This window comes from Sinohyriopsis cumingii, chromosome 19 (genome assembly GCF_028554795.1).
Source record: "Sinohyriopsis cumingii isolate HCF-2022 chromosome 19, ASM2855479v2, whole genome shotgun sequence".
NCBI lineage: Eukaryota > Metazoa > Mollusca > Bivalvia > Unionida > Unionidae > Sinohyriopsis > Sinohyriopsis cumingii.
In genome coordinates this window covers 17394804-17417045 of record NC_142979.1, presented here as the reverse complement: position 1 = coordinate 17417045, position 22242 = coordinate 17394804, and the positions used below count along the sequence as shown (strand labels likewise).

Genomic DNA, 22242 nt, shown 5'->3' with positions numbered 1-22242 from the left:
ATAATGATGCCATCCATAATGACCATGCAGTATACCATGTATATTCACCTTTAAGTAGAGTCAGCTACAAATGATAGAAATGCTGATCTGCTGTCATATAATGTGCCGTCATCCCATCCCGTCATTTTGGGTCTACATTGCTTGTTTTACTGATTGCTAATAACAAACTACACAGACCTAGATCTACCATCACACAAAGCACTGACAAATTTTGGTCAGTGCAGTGTGCAGTGGGACTAGACTTGTAAGGATGTATGTGTTTGTGTGTGTGTGTGTGTGTGTGTGTATATATATATATATATATATATATATATATATAGATATATATACATACACACACACAGTAATAAAAAAGCTGATATTACAGATGCTGATGCTATCATAAAACTCTTCCCCCATAATGCTAGGAATTTTGCCAAACTACTTTTCTCTTCTCTGTACTGGAACATCTAGTTTTAAATTTTGTATTTCTCTGACCAAATATTTAAAATACAAAAAGAAATAAAGTTCACACTCTGTTTTCAGGAATGATGAACCCACTCGAGTAAATACTCATAGGTGTATCTATCAAACTGATCTACATCTGTAATACTTTCACACAGCTCTCATCTCTGGTATATTATACTATTTCTATTTCAATTCTTTTACCTTGCCACAAAAACATTAAGTTAAACTTAATCTAGTTTACATCCACACTATTACAGTCACTGACACTATTTTAAATACATTTTATACACATACGCTTGGAGACTTAAAGTCTTTGACTATAAGGTGGTCTTTGATGTTCTAATTGCCAAGGGAAACAAAATTGAAATTAAAACATTGTCCACACTTGTTCATTGATCAATGTATAAACAGGTTTCATCAAACTTTTTAAAGTATGTAATGCAAGTATGTATGTATATATGTAAAAGTTGTGTTTCATATTACACCTTTATGCTGTGGATCAGGTAAGTGTTACAGATCCCACAATGATTATTTTACAGGTATTTTACAGGTGAGCAGCAAAAAGCAATATTTATGCTAAATTCTATAGTAAATACAAATAAAATACCAAATCAAATGTGTGTGTGTTTAGTTGACATGTCAGCTTGTGAATGCAAATTCACACATAAAACTAAATAGGAAAGAGAAAAGCTTGGAGCACTAGCTTTATTTATTAATGTTGATGCCAGAGTCAGGGATCTATTTCCCATATATATGTATAGGAGATTACCTTCTGAACATAAAACATGTATACAATCATCACTGTCCTATATATTTCTCTTGCCCCCTGAGGACTAGACCCAGATTCATATCTTGACAATTGTTCAAAGCCCCCACCCATAAAATGCATACAACTTTTTGGCATTAAAAGGAAGTTAAAATGTGCTGGCATGGATTGCTAGGTCTATCCTTATCTGTCATGGGCCCCATCCCTATAGTCATAACTTCAAAATCATTGGGGTTCACATCCAGTGGAGATGCTGTGGCACAGTGGTTAAGACAGTGGACTCATGACAAGAGGGTTGTGGGTTCGATTCCCACCATTTGATCAGCCTGATTTATATTAATACAAGTAGTTTTAAAACTTATTTGAACTGGCGTTAAATTGTGATGACGCATGCTTTATATAACACATCTGACCCAAATCTAATTAGAATATGGCCTCAGCCAATCAGATGCAGGGTCATGCCATCACTCACTATCAAACTCATCCAAAAACTTCATAATATAAGCGATGCAGAATGCCGACACTGAATTTAGCCAGGATTTAGCCAGGATTTCATCAAAATTGAGCTCATTCCAAATCTGGATGAAATCTAATAATGAAGGGAGTTACTATTTGCAAATGAAATAGGGTTGGTTTCAAACAATTCAAGACTACAGCTGTCATAATGACGCTAAACACCAACCATCAAACATGGCCATGGTCTCATTATGTCTAACTGCACACCACATACCAAATTTGGCTGAAATCCAATAATAATTAAGGGAATTACTGTGCTAAAACAAGAAAATGACAGATACATGGAATAAAGGATAGACCGAAGGTGAAAGAGACAGACCCAATTGAAGAAAGCATCGGGACAACTGTACAGTACTTGAATAATTACCTATGCAAGACTGGGTAGAAAATGTTTCATGACAAGATCAAAAGCTACTTGTAAATTTAAAACCTGGAACTACATGAACATTACAGACAATAAATAGCTGGTCTATAAATGGACAGTCCATATAGTAAAAATTTACCACTGGGCACCTTTGTAGTCAATTATTATGTTAAAATATGGCACATGCAATGACCAGGTGTGCACTGCCCTTCAAAGGTCAGCTTTATGAAGGCCAAGATCCTATATGACATTTCAGTCTTCTAAAGGATATATATGCCTTTCACAGGGAATGGTGGGCATGGAGTAATTAGGGCTAATGGATGAGAACTGAGTGATCCTTCATCCACTAAGCCTGCTACACTCCATGAACTGTTTGATAGGAAATGGTAATTACAGATAATACTCAAATACAGGTGCTGGAAGACGGGAGATATTTTTACATGATGGTCCATTGATCCTGCAGAGCACAGTTTTTCTCCCATGAGAGACAATAATAAACTTCTTCAAATGCAGAATTAAGTCATAAATTATTGGGCCTGTGAACTTCAAAGCATTACCCCCTCAAGGGCTAATACAATACCTCAAGGGCTAATACAATAAGATCAAGGGCTAATACAATATATTTATGACAAGGAGCCATGTAGATAATGGCATTCTTTGATTGAATTCACCAGTAAACAAAAGCTTTGCACCCCACCCCTACGATTATATATCCCTTCAACACATGATTATAAATCCCTTCAACACATTCAATATGTGCATCAACCTTCCATGACTCATTATCCAACTTCTTGTAACTGTGGAGTCCCCACAGATTTATTTATGTAAAAAGAGTCTTTTGAAGGGACCAATGCTCTACTGTCTAAAAAGAATTTGCTGGAATTTACAGTAAGTCTAATTCTTCCTGCCTTTAAATTTTTTAATACTAATGAATAATAAAACCATCTCAGCTACTCTTGAGAAAAAATATTTTCTTCCATTTGAGATAAATATTCACAAAATGAATCTCGGCCAATGTGGGTATGTGAGAAAGCTTGCCAGTAGCTTCTCGAGGGTCAGTGGTTCTTCCCAAGGTTTTCCCAGGTTCTTCCTCCACCATTAATACTGGCCGCCATGCATAGCCTATCGTGTGCTGAAAAATGGCGTTAAACCCTAAAACAACAACAACAAAATGAATCCAGTACAAAAATGGCCAGACAGACAGACAGACAGACAATGGATAAAGACCATCTCATTAGATCATCTGGCCTATTAACAGTAGAGCTAAAATCTAATGTAATAATGTTTTTAAATTTCCAATCACGATGCAAACAGTCAGATAAATACAGTACAATAAATGAGACTTCACCAAATTGTGGTCTACATTGCAAAACAAAAAATATAAAAAATAACAGCCTACCTGTGCAAACTTAGAAGAATGTCTAATTATGAAGTTCCCATTTGTAACTTTATTTGTGCATAATTTTGCTTCAGAATATTCTCCAAGAGTCGAACTAACATATATATTAGAAAAACAGAACAAAAACTGGCAATGTATTCATACATACTTCATTTCTGTCTCACTGTAGCTTTTGATCATTTGCTAAGAAAACTTGGCCTAAAATGTGGATCAAACTGTTCAAGCATCATATAGTAAAGCTTAGGGTTCAATTTCAGCCAGGAATATAGACAAAACAATTGCCAATTATTGTATCAGATTCAATTAAACATTCAAAAACTCAAGTCTCACACCTAAGAATGCCGAATCTCACTAAGAGCACAAATACACTCTGAACTAACAATTACCTGATGCTAATCAGTTTATGAATTTGATTAGGTGTATGTAAGGTGATATTTCTGACACCAACATTCTTTCAGCTATAATGTGTGAACAGTCATTAAACAAACATTCCTAACCAAGATTTTAATTAGAATATGAACACAGATGTTTATGTAAATGAATATTAAATACTGTTCTCATATTTCATAAAAGAATTTGATAATGAGTTGTATTGTTGTATTGTATCCTATAAAGCCAATTAGTGACACAGCAAAACATTGGGCTAAATGACTAAGGTATTTACTGGTACTCAATACAGATAACAAGTAATCATCTTCAAAACTGATATATAGTAGGATCTGTACTCTAATTTATGCATGCTGACATTTTTTTTTACTGCTGTGTAGACAAATAAAAGTCGTCATCAAGGCAACAAATGTTATGACTATTTACAGTGTAGGAGTTGCTACAATTTTCAACACAACTTAAATCATACTAGCTATACATGAATGTGGTGGATAAAGAACCTGAGAATATCCCTGGAAAGACCACCAACCCACAGGGAACTAATGGCAAGCTTTCTCACATACTCAAGTTGGTCAACACTCGAACCCACACAGGCAGGTGAGATATGAGCTCATGTGAATTCGTAAACTTTGAATGCATCAGACCAGTCTTAAAATACTGACTACAGTATTATATGATAATATTTTGAATGCCTCAGACCAGTCTTAAAATACTGACTGCAGTATTATATGATAATGCTTTGAATGCCTCAGACCAGTCTTAAAATACTGACTGCAGTATTAAATGATAATGTTTTGAATGCCTCAGACTAGTCTTAAAATACTGACTGCAGTATTATATGATAATGTTATGAATGCCTCAGACTAGTCTTAAAATACTGACTGCAGTATTATATGATAATGTTTTGAATGCCTCAGACCAGTCTTAAAATACTGACTGCAGTATTATATGTCTTGAATGCCTCAGACCAGTCTTAAAATAATGACTACAGTATATGATAATGTTTTGAATGCCTCAGACCAGTCTTAAAATACTGACTGCAGTATTATATGATGTTTTGAATGCCTCAGACCAGTCTTAAAATACTGACTACAGTATTATATGATGTTTTGAATGCCTCAGACCAGTCTTAAAATAATGACTGCAGTATTATATGATAATGTTTTGAATGCCTCAGACCAGTCTTAAAATACTGACTGCAGTATTATATGATGTTTTGAATGCCTCAGACCAGTCTTAAAATACTGACTGCAGTATTATATGATGTTTTGAATGCCTCAGACCAGTCTTAAAATAATGACTACAGTATTATATGATAATGCTTTGAATGCCTCAGACCAGTCTTAAAATACTGACTGCAGTATTATGATAATGTTTTGAATGCCCCAGACTAGTCTTAAAATACTGACTGCAGTATTAAATGATAATGTTTGAATGCCTCAGACCAGTCTTAAAATACTGACTGCATATTATATGATAATGTTTTGAATGCCTCAGACTAGTCTTAAAATACTGACTGCAGTATTATATGATAATTTTATGAATGCCTCAGACCAGTCTTAAAATACTGACTGCAGTATTATATGATAATGTTTTGAATGCCTCAGACCAGTCTTAAAATACTGATTGCAGTATTATATGATAATGTTTTGAATGCCTCAGACCAGTCTTAAAATAATGACTACAGTATTATATGATAATGTTTTGAATGCCTCAGACTAGTCTTAAAATAATGACTGCAGTATTATATGATGTTTTGAATGCCTCAGACCAGTCTTAAAATAATGACTACAGTATTATATGATAATTTTATGAATGCCTCAGACCAGTCTTAAAATACTGACTGCAGTATTATATGATAATGTTTTGAATGCCTCAGACCAGTCTTAAAATAATGACTGCAGTATTATATGATAATGTTTTGAATGCCTCAGACTAGTCTTAAAATACTGACTGCAGTATTATATGATAATGTTATGAATGCCTCAGACCAGTCTTAAAATACTGACTGCAGTATTATATGATGTTTTGAATGCCTCAGACCAGTCTTAAAATAATGACTACAGTATTATATGATAATGTTTTGAATGCCTCAGACCAGTCTTAAAATACTGACTGCAGTATTATATGATAATGTTTTGAATGCCTCAGACCAGTCTTAAAATACTGACTGCAGTATTATATGATAATGTTATGAATGCCTCAGACCAGTCTTAAAATACTGACTGCAGTATTATATGATGTTTTAAATGCCTCAGACCAGTCTTAAAATACTGACTGCAGTATTATATGTTAATGTTATGCATGCCTCAGACCAGTCTTAAAATACTGACTGCAGTATTATATGATAATGTTTTGAATGCCTCAGACCAGTCTTAAAATACTGACTGCAGTATTATATGATAATGTTTTGAATGCCTCAGACCAGTCTTAAAATACTGACTGCAGTATTATATGATGTTTTGAATGCCTCAGACCAGTCTTAAAATACTGACTGCAGTATTATATGATGTTATGAATGCCTCAGACTAGTCTTAAAATACTGACTGCAGTATTATATGATAATGTTTTGAATCTTTGATATCATGCAGTGTGAAAAGATGAATTGGTTATAGTAGTTAAGTGTCTGCATAACAAAGTAAAGATACCTGTGCAAATGTAGATGTAGAGAAGCCATGTCAGTTTAGTGGCTAAGGCAATGGTTTTGGTTTGATGATGGTTAATCATAGGGTGTAGAATAGATAGGGTTAATTACAGGGTGTAGAATAGGTAGTTCAGCAGCCACATTTGTTGTATGCTTCATTGTGCCTTGTTCAAAATGCTCAGTTCTGGTGGTAGCATATTGGTGAAACTGCCAGGCTGCCCATCGTTCAGGTAAAATGGGCAGAATAATATCTGCTAGTGACCTTATTGGGAAGCATCTATATACATACATCTGAAGACATGGGTGAATTATGCATCGTGTCCTGTTTACTTACATTACTGTACATTGATTTTTATTAAAATTGTACATATGTTAAAATTCCATATCTTAACATTTTCTGAATTTATTATTTTTCTATTAAAAAAATCATACATAGTAACTAAAGCACTATCTTAGTTACCTTCAATAAATCAATCTTCTCAAGATAACGATAAAATCCACCTTTTTTTCAAATGGAGTGTAGAATCCTCCACCCCCATTTTTCATCTCTAGAAGAGATCCTGTATTGTGTTGTAAACAGTCATTTAAGAGATGTAGATTCGTAGCTAGGTACTGGCTGTGAAATATTGATATTTTATGCACGTGATTTATTCAGAAATCCATGAAAATTATTCATGATAAAATCACTGCATCAGCAGTCCAACAGCTGGGATTGGAATTTATTGATTTCCAAAATCCATATTATCAGTGAAGCTTGACAACAATTAATGAATACAATGCTCTTCATTTGCCAAATTTGTTTTGGAAGTGAATTTAAAATTAAGGATTTATGACTGACTTTGAACTGTTCTTAACTGATATCAGACAGAAGCAGGAGAATAAAAATTCCTGGTGGTATACACATGTTTAGATGCCATCAAATAAATCAAACAAGGTAAGTTTTGGAAACAATCTCTGATGGTGTGCTCTCATTCTGTGTTCATGTTTTTGTTGGGGATTTTTCTCCCCAAAAATAAATGTTGCAGCTGGATGGTTATTAAATGTACTTTAAAAAACAAAGAAGGTTATAATTGTAAATAATAAAAAATTATTGATACTTAAAAAAATCTAGCTTTCCATTTAGGATTTGGTGTTGCTTCAATTTTAATATTATCCTCCCATCATTTCATCTTTTTCACTTTGTACTTTAAAAAAAAAAAAAAATTCTTAACAAAATGAAACCCTACAAATATTTTTCTGCCTTTCACATGATTATAAAAATGTATAATATGTATTTCTGCCTCTCTAATTAAATGGGTATGATCATGAATCCATTTAAATTTGTCACATCTTCTTTAATCATTAAACACCTAATTTTAGTTCTAAGCTTTTAGGAACTAGCTATAACGTGACCTTGAAATCATGAAATACCAAGGCAACTTATTTTTGTATTTTTATGTACAATCTTTGAGGCAGCCTAGTTGAGACACCCTTCTATGTAAGGCTCCCTCATTATAACAGTCCGGTTTTACATGTCCCATAAAAAGCATTATAATAAAAGAGCACTGTAATCAATGCCAACCGTTCTAAATTGTTTGACATGCTGAGTTAGCAACCGGTCAGTCAGCTGGACATGTTCATGAAATATCTTTTTTGGAAGCTCTGAATAAAACAATGAAGTACAGCAGAACCCATCTTAAAAGACCACCCTCTGACCAAAACATAATGGTCTCTCAAGAAAGGTGGCAGGTCATGACAGGTGATCTCTCATACCATTTGTGTTTCAAGAAAGGTTTTACTGTATATTTCACAACAACTAATAATCACCATATGCCATATTTATATATAATAATAATAATAATAATAATAATAATAATAATCCATCATCAAAAAATCTTGAACATACTGCCATATATGTCAGGTATATCCAATGATTGACTGATTGACAGACAGGTAGAAAGATGTACCACAATATTCTGGATTCTACCTACCTTGGCATAATCTAATGGTTTGTCATCTTCAGGACATTTGAAAACACCAGCACTGAAATGAGAGAGAAAGAGAACACCTGAATATGGGGAGGAGTTTAGACTATGAAGTCAACTGCTGTATAAAAAAAAAAATGGTATTATAGGGGGTGCTCTGTTGCTGACTTTCTGCCCCATGGAATCATAACTTAAAAGCACCTACCATAAATTCTGATAATAGTGTTAATGAAGACTTCTAACATGCCCCTAAGTGATCTTGTGTGCATATGGAGTCTGTTACAACAACAGCTAATCTAGGGACCTTGATGTTTTCAAAAATGGATTGTTCACTGCAGGCTCCTCATACATGTCCTAATGGACCGGAGCAGGTCTGGGAGATGCTCATGACAAAGGAGGGCCCCAATAGTGTGATAGGTGGAGATTTATGGCCCAAGAACATGTGCTTCTGTTTGCCTCCTGGGAACTACTGAAATGGGCATCTGGAAATTGGGAGGCAGATTATGCACAACAGTATCACCTATGGATTGCTCTGGGCATGATGCCTACAACAATGCTAACACCAACATAGTGGTGTTAAAATTAACAAAAATAATTAAAGAGTGGTCTGAAAGCTAATGACCAAGCATTCAATTATGATTTTCAGTAACTGATTATAAACAATTGCAGTTCTCTGGGAAATATTTCCTTTTTAAACCTTGAGTTTTATAGCTTTCATATCATCATAACCCAAAATGTTTTCACATCAATGATAAACCATTTCAGACATGTAGTCTTTAGGTTGTTAATAAGCAAGGCTGCTACATTTACACATGTATACGGCTTAGTTCATTTTGCTGGCTGTAAATGTGAAATGCATTTTTTTAATTATCAATCATTATGAGGGCTAGACTGGTATACCAATAAACTGGTATACATCAATTTACATACTGATATAATAACTGATAACCATCCACATCTGTTTCGGTTTCAACACCTAATTGTAAAATTCCAGCATATAATCATCATAAAAACTATGTTCAATCAACAAAATAAAACCAATAAAAGCGATGTTTTCTGTATTAATCACTTGATCAAAAGTAAATAAAATCTACCACTGTTTGAGCTACATGTCTTTAGTCTTCCTTTGATGCAAGGACTATGAAAAAAAGAATATTCTTTCATTATCTTTAAAATTAAATAACAATTATAATATTTACAGCTGTAGTTTTTTTGTTATATGAAAAAACCACCAGCATTTTCCTACTTAGCCTTGAATTGTATCTTTTGGATCCAAGACAAGTCGACTGTAACTAAGCTTGAACAGGTACTTGTCAGGTGTCTGTTCTAGGCCACACATTTGTGAATTAACTCATTAATCCCACATTTGCACATCATGAGACAGTACCGTACTTACATGCTCTGTACTGTCCAGATCATTTGATATACCAAACTTGGTGGTAATACAAAAAAGTAGATAGATGTAGCTCTACAAAGCTACCAAAATAATATGGACTTTGTATTTGTGTTACAAAATCATAGTGGGGAAAAACCTAAATTTTGAGACCTGATTTGTTTTACACCAATATTTGCTGGTTGTCAGAATTGGATTTTGTATCTGGATTTTAGATTTTTTTCTCGCCTGAGATCTAAAGCAGACCAGTCTGAACTGCATGTAGACAGGTGAATCTTTGCAAAAAGTAGGAGAAGTCTGAGATTTGGAGTAAGATGTCACCAGGACATGCAAATGATATTTCCAATCAGAAAGCAACAAAAACAAAAGCAAAAAAACAACTCCAGTTTTTACCCTTCTGCACATGTGAGCTATTTAACCAATTAAAAACAATGTTTGTAACACAACTTGGCAGCCAGCTTAATGAAAATCTGTTGGAAGCAGATGTATTTTTGGATGTATTCAGAAGTAACCCCCAAAATTTATTTCCTACTCCCATTTCAGGCACAATTGATGAAAATCTCCAGGGGTTAACTAGCTAAATCTAATTTATACAAAAAAAAGTCGCTGAAAAATTAACAAAATCAAACGATATTTTGAAGCCCTAATAGTATTTCTTCATTAAACTGCTCCTTTTTATTTCCTGACCTGTTGTTCTCACTACATGTGTGGTTTGTCAAAGAATTGCCTGTTTAATTAGGAACAAAATGATTTACATATCTTGAAAAGAGAAGAATATGGAGATGTTTAAAGTCCAATACTAGTACTGGATAAAACAATGTTTTTATTTAAAAAATAAACTATGGAAGACATGTTTCTTTTCAATGTTTCAACTATGGAACATTTTGTGCAACATTAAATTAGGCAAAAACAACAACAATTTTTATAGGTAAACATGCTCAAATCATATTACGTGTATTGTCAATATGTATTTTGTAAATGAAGCTACATATATGTGTACTGCAGTGGAAGTGGTCTCCCAAGAGCCAGTCCAAATCAGTTTAAAATTTAAATTTTTCTCATTACAAATGTAGTGTCATTAACTTTTCAGCTGACAGTGGTAATCTGCATCTCATTCTTAACTTAGGCAATGACGATTTAATTTTCTGAAGGGGTGTGGGATTTATTTTAAAAGAAAATTCTAAGACATAAACATTCGGCTAATGTGGTTATGTGAGAAAGCTTGCCAGTAGCTTCTCGTGGGTCGGTGGTTCTTTCCGGGGTTTTTCCGGGTTCTTCCTCCACCATTAATACTGGCCGCCATGTACAGCCTATCTTGTGCTGAAAAATGGCGTTAAACCCTACAACAACAACAACAACAAGACATAAACAGCCTGAACCTGTAATTTGCAGAAACAAAGAACTAATTGTATCCATTATAACAGTCAATGTAAAAGAAAAAAAAAAATCGTGGTGCAAAAGAAAAGCATAGGTCACACACAATTGAAATTTAATGGTTGGTCCCTTACTTTGTATGCAAAGGATTAAAAAAAAGCCATAAAAACGATAACCTTTGCAAAAAATATTAACTATCATCCTGCTTTGGGAAAAACTAATGATTTTAAAATATCACACTAAGATTAGAAAATAAGTGGTTTGTTTCTTGGTTGAAAACAAAAAGGTTCTTATAATGTTTTTCATTCCACACATGCTGCATGTTTCATCTGATACATACATACAGTACATCAGTACTGATAAAGATACCCCTCATTCGTCTTGCAACAGGGTCTTTCATACACTAAGTTGTGCATGTGAATATTACACATCCATGTTAAGAACAGCTACAGACTCCAATGCACATGACACATCAGTTTTGGCTACTGATAATTGTAAGCACACTTCCGGGGGCATTTTCCAATTTAAAGCAAATGCTGCTGATTAGGAGAAGAGGCAGTTTCTAAGAGGATGAAACCTTCCTTGTCTGCTGAGTGATTCAGACCTCCATTAAGAATATCACTATTAGTTATAATGTCTGTCTGTCTGTCTGGTTTGGTTTGGTGTTTTATGGCACAGCAACTTAATTAGGTTAATTAGTGCCAAGGCAAATGGAGCAAAGTGCCTGGACCAAGGACACAACATGGTAGCCAATTCATTCTGATCTGATGGCAGGATTAAAACCTATACCCTTTTGGTCGTAAGTCCTGCATGCTAACCTGACTGAGCACACTGCACCACTGCAGCTCCCTTCAGAGCAAAAAAGAAAGCAACTCCATCTTAATATAGGTGAAATGCCGTATAGATCTAAAATAATTTGAGGGGAAGGGTATAACTAATCAACTTATTAATATCTTAATTACAAAAAATAATGTAGACAATACCATTTTACTTTAATTGGCTCTTATACAAAATATAATGTACTGTATTTCTCAGTAGGATTTCTATTGCAATATATTTATTATTACCATGTGAGATGATGAATTCATTTATTTTTGTGGAAAAAAAACATTTTGGTTTTGCAAACAATATTTTGATCTGTACTATCTACATTCTTGGAGTGGGAAAGAGTTTGACTGATTCCACAGAAGGATCATTGTTTGCTGGTCCTTTAAAATTCATGATTTTCATGACTTGAAATCCACAACATTTATTACTGCATGAAAAAATAGTGGATCTGAATGGTAACGTCTCATTAGAGTGCAAACCATTAGAGCATATCCCACTAGAGCGCAAAAAATATTTTTGTCCTACTAGAGCTAATCTTATTAGGGCGCATCCCATTAGAGCGCGAAGAACTAGTATCACTAGAGCGCGAACTAATCAAAAGAATTTTGAAGAAACAAAGTATTTATTATTCTCGTTCGGGGGTTTGATCATTGATCTTTGCATTTTATTATTTTACGATGTGTCGTACTCATACTGTCCTTGGAGCTGGTTTCTTTGTTTTCCTTCCCGGTATATTTCTTTATGACATATACTTCCTCCTTCAGACACAAGGTCTTGCGACTGGTTTCTATAACATGGTCTCTAAATTATAGTGATCTTGACCAAGGATCAATCTATTACAATATTGTGTTTGTGTTATATATGTATCTATATTGTTTTAGTCATGTAATATCGTGTCTGTGCTAGGAATGACCACTTAATATATTTTAATTTGCATTACATTTTGTATCTACTTGTTTATTTGCGTACAAAGAATAAACCGGTGTAAGGTATAATAGTTGTATAAAATTATGTCTATTGATGGTTCTCTGATTTCTGTCTAGTAATTATTTTCTAATAGTGACGAGACCACTGTTTTTGTACATATTATATATACATATATATATATATATATATATATATATATATATATATATATATATATATATATATATATATATATATATATAACATCAAACGTGATGGCAATTCAATCTTGTTAAACTTAATTTTTTTCTCCGCGCCCTTTTGGGAATGCGCTCTAGTGAGATTTGTTTGCGTCCTAACGAGAATTTTTTTTCTTTAGTGCCTCACTGAGCGGCGCTCAAATGGGATGCGCTCTAGTGAGACCAAACCATCTGAACTAATGGTTTTGTTCTGAGAAAATTTAATAAACTCATAACACAGTTAACAATGACCACATGAAAGATGAAATCACAATTCACTGCACCATTAAAAAATTTTACTACTGCTAACAAGACTCTAGATATAAAAGAAAATATTAATATGTTGAACATAATATCGATGCAAGTCTATAGAACAGAGATATAAAAGAAAATATTAATATGTTGAATGTAATATCCATGCAAGTCCATAGAACAGAGATATAAAAGAAAATATTAATATGTTGAACGTAATATCCATGCAAGACTAAATAAGCATATACCTCTTAATTTTTCACAACTCATGTAAAAATTATCGATTTCTAAATGCACTTGCCTTGTGCGAGGAAATCAGCTGCAAAAATATGGCTAGAACATAATGATTTTCCTGGAATCTATGACTACACGTTACTCCTCCAACTGTTGGTCAAATAAGTCTCAAAAGGGAAATTAAAGCGTGTGTGTGTGAGAGAGAGAATTGGTGACACAATGACATGCCGTCATTGTGAACATTTTTTAACCTTTAATTAACACAAAAAGGGACAAACATTTATGTAAACATTGTGACAAAAATTTCTACATTGAAAAATCTTTTATTTTCATACAATAAATGTCTAAAAAGGTCACAGTTTCCTGATATTAATTTGTAGACCTGGCTGTTAATGACAAAATGGAGCTAATTTGTTTTTGAAAATGAAGTCTGGAGGACTAATGAACTGACAAGGCCAGCTGTATGTAAAAGGAAAGTGACTCACAGCTAATGGTCCATTTAACATCAAACTTCAATCTTGCTATCAGTGCTCAACCAATACATGGACAATTTAATCCTGATGAATGGCTGCCTAATACACTAAAATTCTATAATTTCCAGTTAGTGGCAGTGATTATAGCTACTTAACTCCTGACAGATAAGTCCATATTGTTATGAATTTAACATCATTACTTTGCAAATGTTAGTTGTGACTAAAAGTTTCTTTATTCAGCACATTCTTGCTTTTTCAGGTTTCCATGTTATCTTAAATACAACACAGATACACATGTATATATGTCAGGTAATATGACACAGATACACAAATATACATGTCATTAATAAAACACAGATACACATATATACATGTCATTAATACAACACATACACATATATACATGTCATTAATACAACACAGATACACATATATACATGTCATTAATACAACACATACACATATATACATGTCCATAAAAAAACTTATTGCTAATTAGTTTAGACAGTATTCTTAGCTACATTCATCATTTACATACCAATGGTATCTTTTCTCAACTATTAATTATGAAGCTACATATTATGTATGTATGCAGGTTGGTATGCAGGTAGGTATATAGGTAGGTAGATAGGCAGGTAGGTAGGTAGGTTGGTATTGAAATGTTGCTTAACATTTTTCAGTCATACATACATACATACATACTAGAGCTGGGTACCATGAAATATTTGTAGCACAGTATTTCTGAGCAAACAACATACATACCATGGTGTTAAAAGATAGATGACAGATCATACTATAAGCTCCTCATGTCTATTATGACAACTAGAGTAAAAACAAATTATGATAATATATAATAATCATACACTACATATCTTAAATGGACATATAATAACACTTTGTTATCACATAAACTGGTAAGAGGTACCCATCCAAAATACTATATGATGTCAAACATACTCTACAAAATGTGAGGTAAGATTCGGTTGGTTCCCTATTTTCTATAGAGATAAATAATCGCTTCTAAAGTCCTTTCCTGTCAATCAAATATTACCCTGGAATATGTATCAGTAGTATTAATTTCAATAAAAATTTGCTGAAGTTTATTACAAGGGCCTAGTAATGAACCTTTGGCATTTGAGAACTTTGTTTATTCAGTTGCACTGGAATAGATTTGGTATTCATGGACGTGTCATATGAATAACAGTACGAAAGTTTGCCTCAAAGAGTACAATCAATTTTAATAAGAGCACAAAATACAGAGAAACTGCTTTTACTAAACTGATGGTGAATGTAGATTTAAATTTTTAAAAGATGTGAACTGCAATGATACAAGGCCAGACATTGATTCAACATTTTAAATTTCTTTAATTAATGAAAAATTGAAGATGTGTGATAAAAAACAAGTAAAAGTTTTGGGATTTCATGATATCTAGGCACTAAACAGACTTACTACCATTGGACTGTGATGGTCACTCAAATGCACATGGCTGACTGTTAGGTCATAAAACCAACCCCTAAAACCTATACCCCTCCTCTATAGCAAAGGGTATATTAACATTAGCAATTAGTACAAATGCATCCTGAATCATTTGTCATGATCAGGGACAACAGGTGCCCTTTTCATGGCATGTCACATACATGCAATATCAAAAGACTTTGACCAGGTCAAGTAAAGTCTGATCAGACAAGGAATTTGTTGGCTAGGGTATCACATTTTAATCTTAACTATTTCTAGATACATACAATTATTTCCCTACATACAATTATTTCCCTACATTACATTCTATGTCAACTTTGTCATTCTTACCTTTGTATTCTACCTTCTTGAATGCCAGTCAATTATTAGGAACTGAGAGAAGATCCATATATATATGCTGCTAACTAGATCAAATGATCCAAACACTTCTTTGATGCATCTCTATGACCAAGGGTCATTTGGAATAAATTGGAATTACTGTATATACTCGCTTATAAGTTGAGTGAAATTGCAAACAACAAAGATCCTGATCTGCCATAGCAGAATGCACCAGCAGATTAGGGTCTACGCCGTTTGTTCAACTGATTACTCCTAACAATCTGCACAGAACCAGATCTACCAGTACATTATGTCTGGGTTTGTGCAGTCTGCAGATTGACTCATAAGCAAGTATAGACAGCAATTCTCATTTGTTAAAACCCTGCAGTTTGTAAGATATATACAGCATGGCCTATAGCTGGGTGGCTTATCCTAAGGTCACCTGAACTAATGCACAGTGCTTTCCAAACCACTCCACCCTCCACTCATGCATGAGAAAAGAGCAACAAATGGAGGCAGGACCCATGATTGCTCAGTGGTTAGCATGCTAGACCCATGCCTGTAAGTGTGCAGGTTTGAATCCTACCATTTGATCAGCCTGTACATGTGCAGGTTGAATTCTACCATTTGATCAGGCTGTAAGTGTGCATGTTAAATCCAACCATCCGATCAGCCTGTAAATGTACAGGTTGAATTCTACCATTTGATAAGCCCAGATTGGCTACTCTAGTATGACCAAGAGGCCAGGCACTTTCCTCCAATAATTGCCTTGACACCAAATAACTTATTTGTACTACTGTGCCATAAAACACGTGCTGTGCATGTAATATCATAAATGACCCTTTTCTCATTTTCTACCTACTTGAAATGACATAAAATCAAACAATTTCAGAAAACTATTGAATATAAAAAGCTGCCATCAAATGAAGACCTCAAAAAGAACAGCCACCCTGAATAACTTCAATCAAAATATTTTTAATAGAGTACACTGTAAGAAACATTCCAACAAAGTTTTTGATGAAAACTATGGCCATTCTGCAGAAAATATTGAAAATAGGCTTTCTAGATATAACTCTGCTTGCACATGTGTTAACATATATTCATACTAAGTTTTACCAAAATTGGTTCAGTCGTTCAAGAGATGTTAAAAATACATTTTCTAAGGAAGTCATTCCACAGCTAGGGGATCCACCCAAGACAAAATGAGATTAGAATATGTCCTATCAAACATTTTATCAAGTTTGAATGCAACTGGCCCAGCTATTCTTGAGAAGCTGAAAATAGGTTTTACACATGGAAGACAGACCAATGCTAGGGAAGCCACCAAAATTGCAACTCTACAATCGTAACAATTTTAGTCAACCATTCTTGTCATGAAGTTTGATAGGTTTTCCGTATGTTTACTATAGAAGCCACAGCATTGCTAGGGAAACCACTGCAAGCGCTATTTGGCAAAGCATGTATTCCTAAGAAATTTAATTGATATTGACCTAGTAGTACAAGATGTTGATGGATGACATATGCCAGACATTGCATGCTGGCAGTACCATAAGCCCACTTTGCTTTAGAGACGGGTGAACTAGCAACTAAAAAATACGGTAATTCTGGCACCAGTTTCTACAGTATTTAACAGTGACAATCTCATTATAGAGCTGTCTCTAACATAACTATCACGGTTTGGATTACACATCCTTTTTGTTTATCTGTTGAAAACCAACAGAGCCACTCTATATGGTTAGTTACACTGTACAAAGGCAACAGACTGTTAATTGGTCTCCATCCCAGTGCCCACAATAAGAAAAAAGCCAAGTCAGGAAAAACTTGAGTAAGGCCAAAATGTCAGAAGTCAGGATAATGGGTGGGACAAAGTGACACCTTCCTGGCTATATGTACACACCTGTATGCAATTGGCTTAAACTTCTACCTGAAAAACACCTTTATCTGTGTTCAATAGCTCAAAACTATCTCAAGAGATGGAAAGCTAAACAAATTTTTCACTTTTTTATCTGCATGTTTCCAATCAGTAAAGTTTTAACATTATTCTCAAAATCAGCAAAGTCATCAGGTTATGGAAAAGTATAATTACAGAACACAATATCCCAGGAGAGAAAAGATGCATTGTTATTATTAGAATGAAGTGTTTGCCTCTTGTATAACTCCATTCTGCTAATTCTCGAAACCTTCCGCCCAACACCAACAGGACATACATGTAAAACTAAAACTTTTCTGCACATATGTTACAACGTACATTTTCCAGTCATTGCTAACAAGTTATTAGTTTATATCAGTACCTTAGATCTCATATTTTATGTGACTGTGAAATATTGTGAACATATACACTTGCATAGAAGTCTGATCCGATGGGGGTGGGGGGGCACTGTGTAATCTAAGGCATTCACCTTTACAGATCACTGACAAAAATTCTCACCTCCGTCTGCATGGCTTCAAGTCTCAAGCTTGGCCGATGTAGGTTTATGGGAAAGCTTTCTAGTAGTTTTCCATAGGTTGTGGTTCTTACTGGGGTTTTCCTGGGTTCTTCCTCTACTGTATTTACTGGCACAATGTATAACCTATCATGTGCTAACAAATGGCATCAAGCCCATAACAGCAACATAATCCAACTGCAAACAGCAAAGATCATCATCCAGATTTGCCATCACATTGTAAAACAACCTGGTCTATGATGATGGACCCAACATCTATGCAAGTGTACATGGCAATTTTCTTAGGTAAACTGCAATATGTGGATTATTTAGGAAACTATTTTTTTTTAGATTTTCTTCAGAAATTTTATGCACCAAATGGTAAAAGTCACAATCTGGAAAAATTGCAACAATGGTTACTGTTTCATATTATTTGTTTTATATATAAAAAAGACACATTCCTACAAGCATGTTAGTGCAAGGAACCATACAAATAATTTTTTTTAAAACCCCATTAAACAAGCATGATGTTGTTGCTGTTGATGTAGAGTTTAACGCCATTTTTCAGCACACGATAGGCTATACATGGCAGCCAGTATTAATGGTGGAGGAAGAACCCAGGAAATCCCCAGAAAGGACCACCGCCGCTTGAGAAAAAAACTATTAAAAAATAACATCAGAAAATTTAAAAGAACAGTTTTGTTTGCTTTAGCAGAACTTTGTTTCACAATTTTCTTCTAAATTAGTGTGGTCATTTTGTTAATTTGTTAGAAATCCAATCAAGATTTTCTTAAAACTGCTTTACTAAGTATGAAACTATTCACATAAATTTTCTTGTAACTTGTCATCAATATTTCCTCTTCTTAGAGCAACATTTCAAAATTTTTTGTTTAACATCCTAAGAAATAGATAAAGAACCTTGAGAGGAAGTTCTATTTAAAATAAACACAACACGATCAGGGACAACACAAGCCTCTTCGAATGCTTTTCAGTCTATTCAACCTTGAAATCCAATCATTGTCCAATTTAAGCTTGGGTCACAGCATATAAAAAGCCGGAAACATTGAATGAATGGCATTTCCTTCAATACATTTGTGCTTTTTCAGAGTAAGAAAAGCATTTGATTATATTGTTATTATATCCTGTGCAATAGAGGAAGTTAAAGATTTCAACAAATGCTTCATTAAACTACCTTAAACATTGCAAATATAACTAAATGATCACTACCCCTTGACATTAAATATATTTTTTAACCTGACATATACAATTTGCAACTGATTCTATCATGCCTCTTTAACATTATTGATAACAATAAGATTTATAATAAACTTTCTCCCTTTTCTAATGAACATAAAGGGATAAGAAAACTGTGTTTGTTATATAAAATTAATTATATAATTACATGGACATATATTAAACTCTGAAGCCAAACCTGTGCAATGTGTTTAAATTAAAGTGACTAAAACCAAGTGTTGTTCAATATAGCCACATTGCTATATCTCCAAGTCACAAGAATTGCTACTAATACCTCTGGAAGATGGCATCAAAATTATCTAATAGACAGTAAACTTGAAATACTGGTGCAGAAAGTGAATTACAGTAGGTTGTTTTGTAAATGAAGGTAATTTGTACTGTCTGAAAACAATCAACACTTTTGAACAAAAGCATTGCAAATGGCACATGATGAACCTATCTTATGACCTTTTTCCAACAACTGAGCTTGACCTTTGAGCTAGGAACTTGTATACTGTATGATAAGGTATGCACCTGAGTAAATTGTTATCAAATTATCATAGAGGTTAAAAATTGAAAGCATGATAAGGAAATAGGCCAATGATTTACTATCCATTATTGTGACCTTGACCTTGAGGGCATGAATACATAAGAAACTGACAGGTGAAGATGTATAACCAGCCATAGTTTCATTGAATTATCTACATCAGTTTAAAAGCTATACCTCTACACTGTCATCAATAAGAATTTTCCTTGCTATTGAGTCAGGGGTGTGGTTATGGTATGAAGTCACAATAGACATGCATGAAAAGTTTCATCACAATACCTACTGTGGTTCAATACTCTGGACAAACACACAGGGGTCATGGCTACGGGACAAGACAACCATCAAGACATGACATTCAATTGGGCAAAGCTTCATTACAGTACCTCTAGTGGTTTACACAACTGTGGCACATGACACACTTTCAGATCATGATATACAATTGGGCAAAGCTTCATTACAGTATCTCTAGTGATTTACATGACTGTGGCACATGACACACTCTCAGATCATGATATACAATTGGGCAAAGCTTCATTACAGTATCTCTAGTGGTTTACATAACTGTGGCACATGACACACTCTCAGATCATGATATACAATTGGGCAAAGCTTCATTACAGTATCTCTAGTGGTTTACACAACTGTGGCAAATGACACACTCTCAGATCACGATATACAATTGGGCAAAGCTTCATTACAGTATCTCTAGTGATTTACACAACTGTGGCAAATGACACACTCTCAGATCATGATATACAATTGGGCAAAGCTTCATTACAGTATCTCTAATGGTTTACACAACTGTGGCACATGACACTTTCAGATCATGATATACAACTGGGCAAAGCTTCATTACAGTATCTCTAGTGGTTTACACAACTGTGGCACATGACACACTTTCAGATCATGATATACAATTGGGCAAAGCTTCATTACAGTATCTCTAGTGGTTTACACAACTGTGGCTCATGACACACTCTCAGATCATGATATACAACTGGGCAAAGCTTCATTACAGTATCTCTAGTGATTTACATGACTGTGGCACATGACACAACAAATCATGATGTATATGGCCCAAAAACAATTGTATTTCGCATTGCACTGGTTTTAAAATTAGGGTCGGTAGGTAGGGTTTTTCCGGGGGTGGGGTTACCCTGGGGGAAAAAGGTGCTATGGTTGGCAACAAAAAACAGGGATGATCGGCCAACTGGAAACACACTTTTTGGGTCGGCCTAATTGGGAAATGATTCATTACAATACTAGAAATGGTTTACATTTTATACTCTGGAGAAGGATACAAACAAAAGAATTACATTTTCCCTTGTTGTGACCTTGCCCTTGAAGACACACCAACTAGTAATTACACATACTTGTGCAAAATTTCATACAAATCTCACTGACTGTTACAAAGTTATAGGCTGGAGAAGCCAAAGTAAATAGACGATCCAAGGGACAATGCCATAACATATATATGTATGCCAGACTAAGGACAAGCATATAAAGATGCAGTTGTTGTTGTTGTTGCTGTGGGGTTTAATGCCATTTTTCAGCACACAATAGGCTATGCATGGCGGCCAGTATTAATGGTGGAGGAAGAACCTGGGAAAACCCCAGGAGAAGCTACCCACGAGCAACCCACGAGAAGCTACTGGCAAGCTTTCTCACATACCCACACTGGACGAATCCTAGAATCGAACCCATGCAGACAGAGATGAGATAGCAGTGATCCGTAACAGAGAGCGCTTTCGACCACTTGGCCACTCTAAAGATGCAATCAAACCTATCCCAACAGTAACCTGTATATAACAGTCACCTGGTTACAATAGCCCTAATTTCTCTCCTGCCTATACGTTTATATACCCGGTAATAGTCAACTGTTTTCAGGAGTCAGCAACCAGGTGTTTTCTAAGCAAACAATGGTTCATCCATGCTTTAGGTGGTGACTGAAGCATATGAACAGTGAGCAATCTATGTAGCTGCTGCCCAATTGAGACTCAACATTTGTGACAGATGCTGGCTGAAATCTTGACTTTTTTAAATATCCGATAAAAAATG

At 34.5% G+C, this 22242-nt stretch overlaps 1 protein-coding gene across 2 annotated transcripts in view; it reads right to left on the bottom strand.

Annotated features, from left to right (window-relative positions):
* The window catches only part of LOC149775203 (TNF receptor-associated factor 4-like), an 87456-nt gene that overhangs the window by 30745 nt on the left and 34469 nt on the right, over nt 1–22242 (bottom strand). For both annotated transcript variants that reach the window (XM_089944279.1, XM_089944278.1), the window contains exon 2: nt 8494–8545. In XM_089944279.1, the coding sequence (XP_089800405.1) occupies nt 8494–8545 (52 nt within the window). The remainder of the gene's footprint in view (nt 1–8493; nt 8546–22242) is intronic.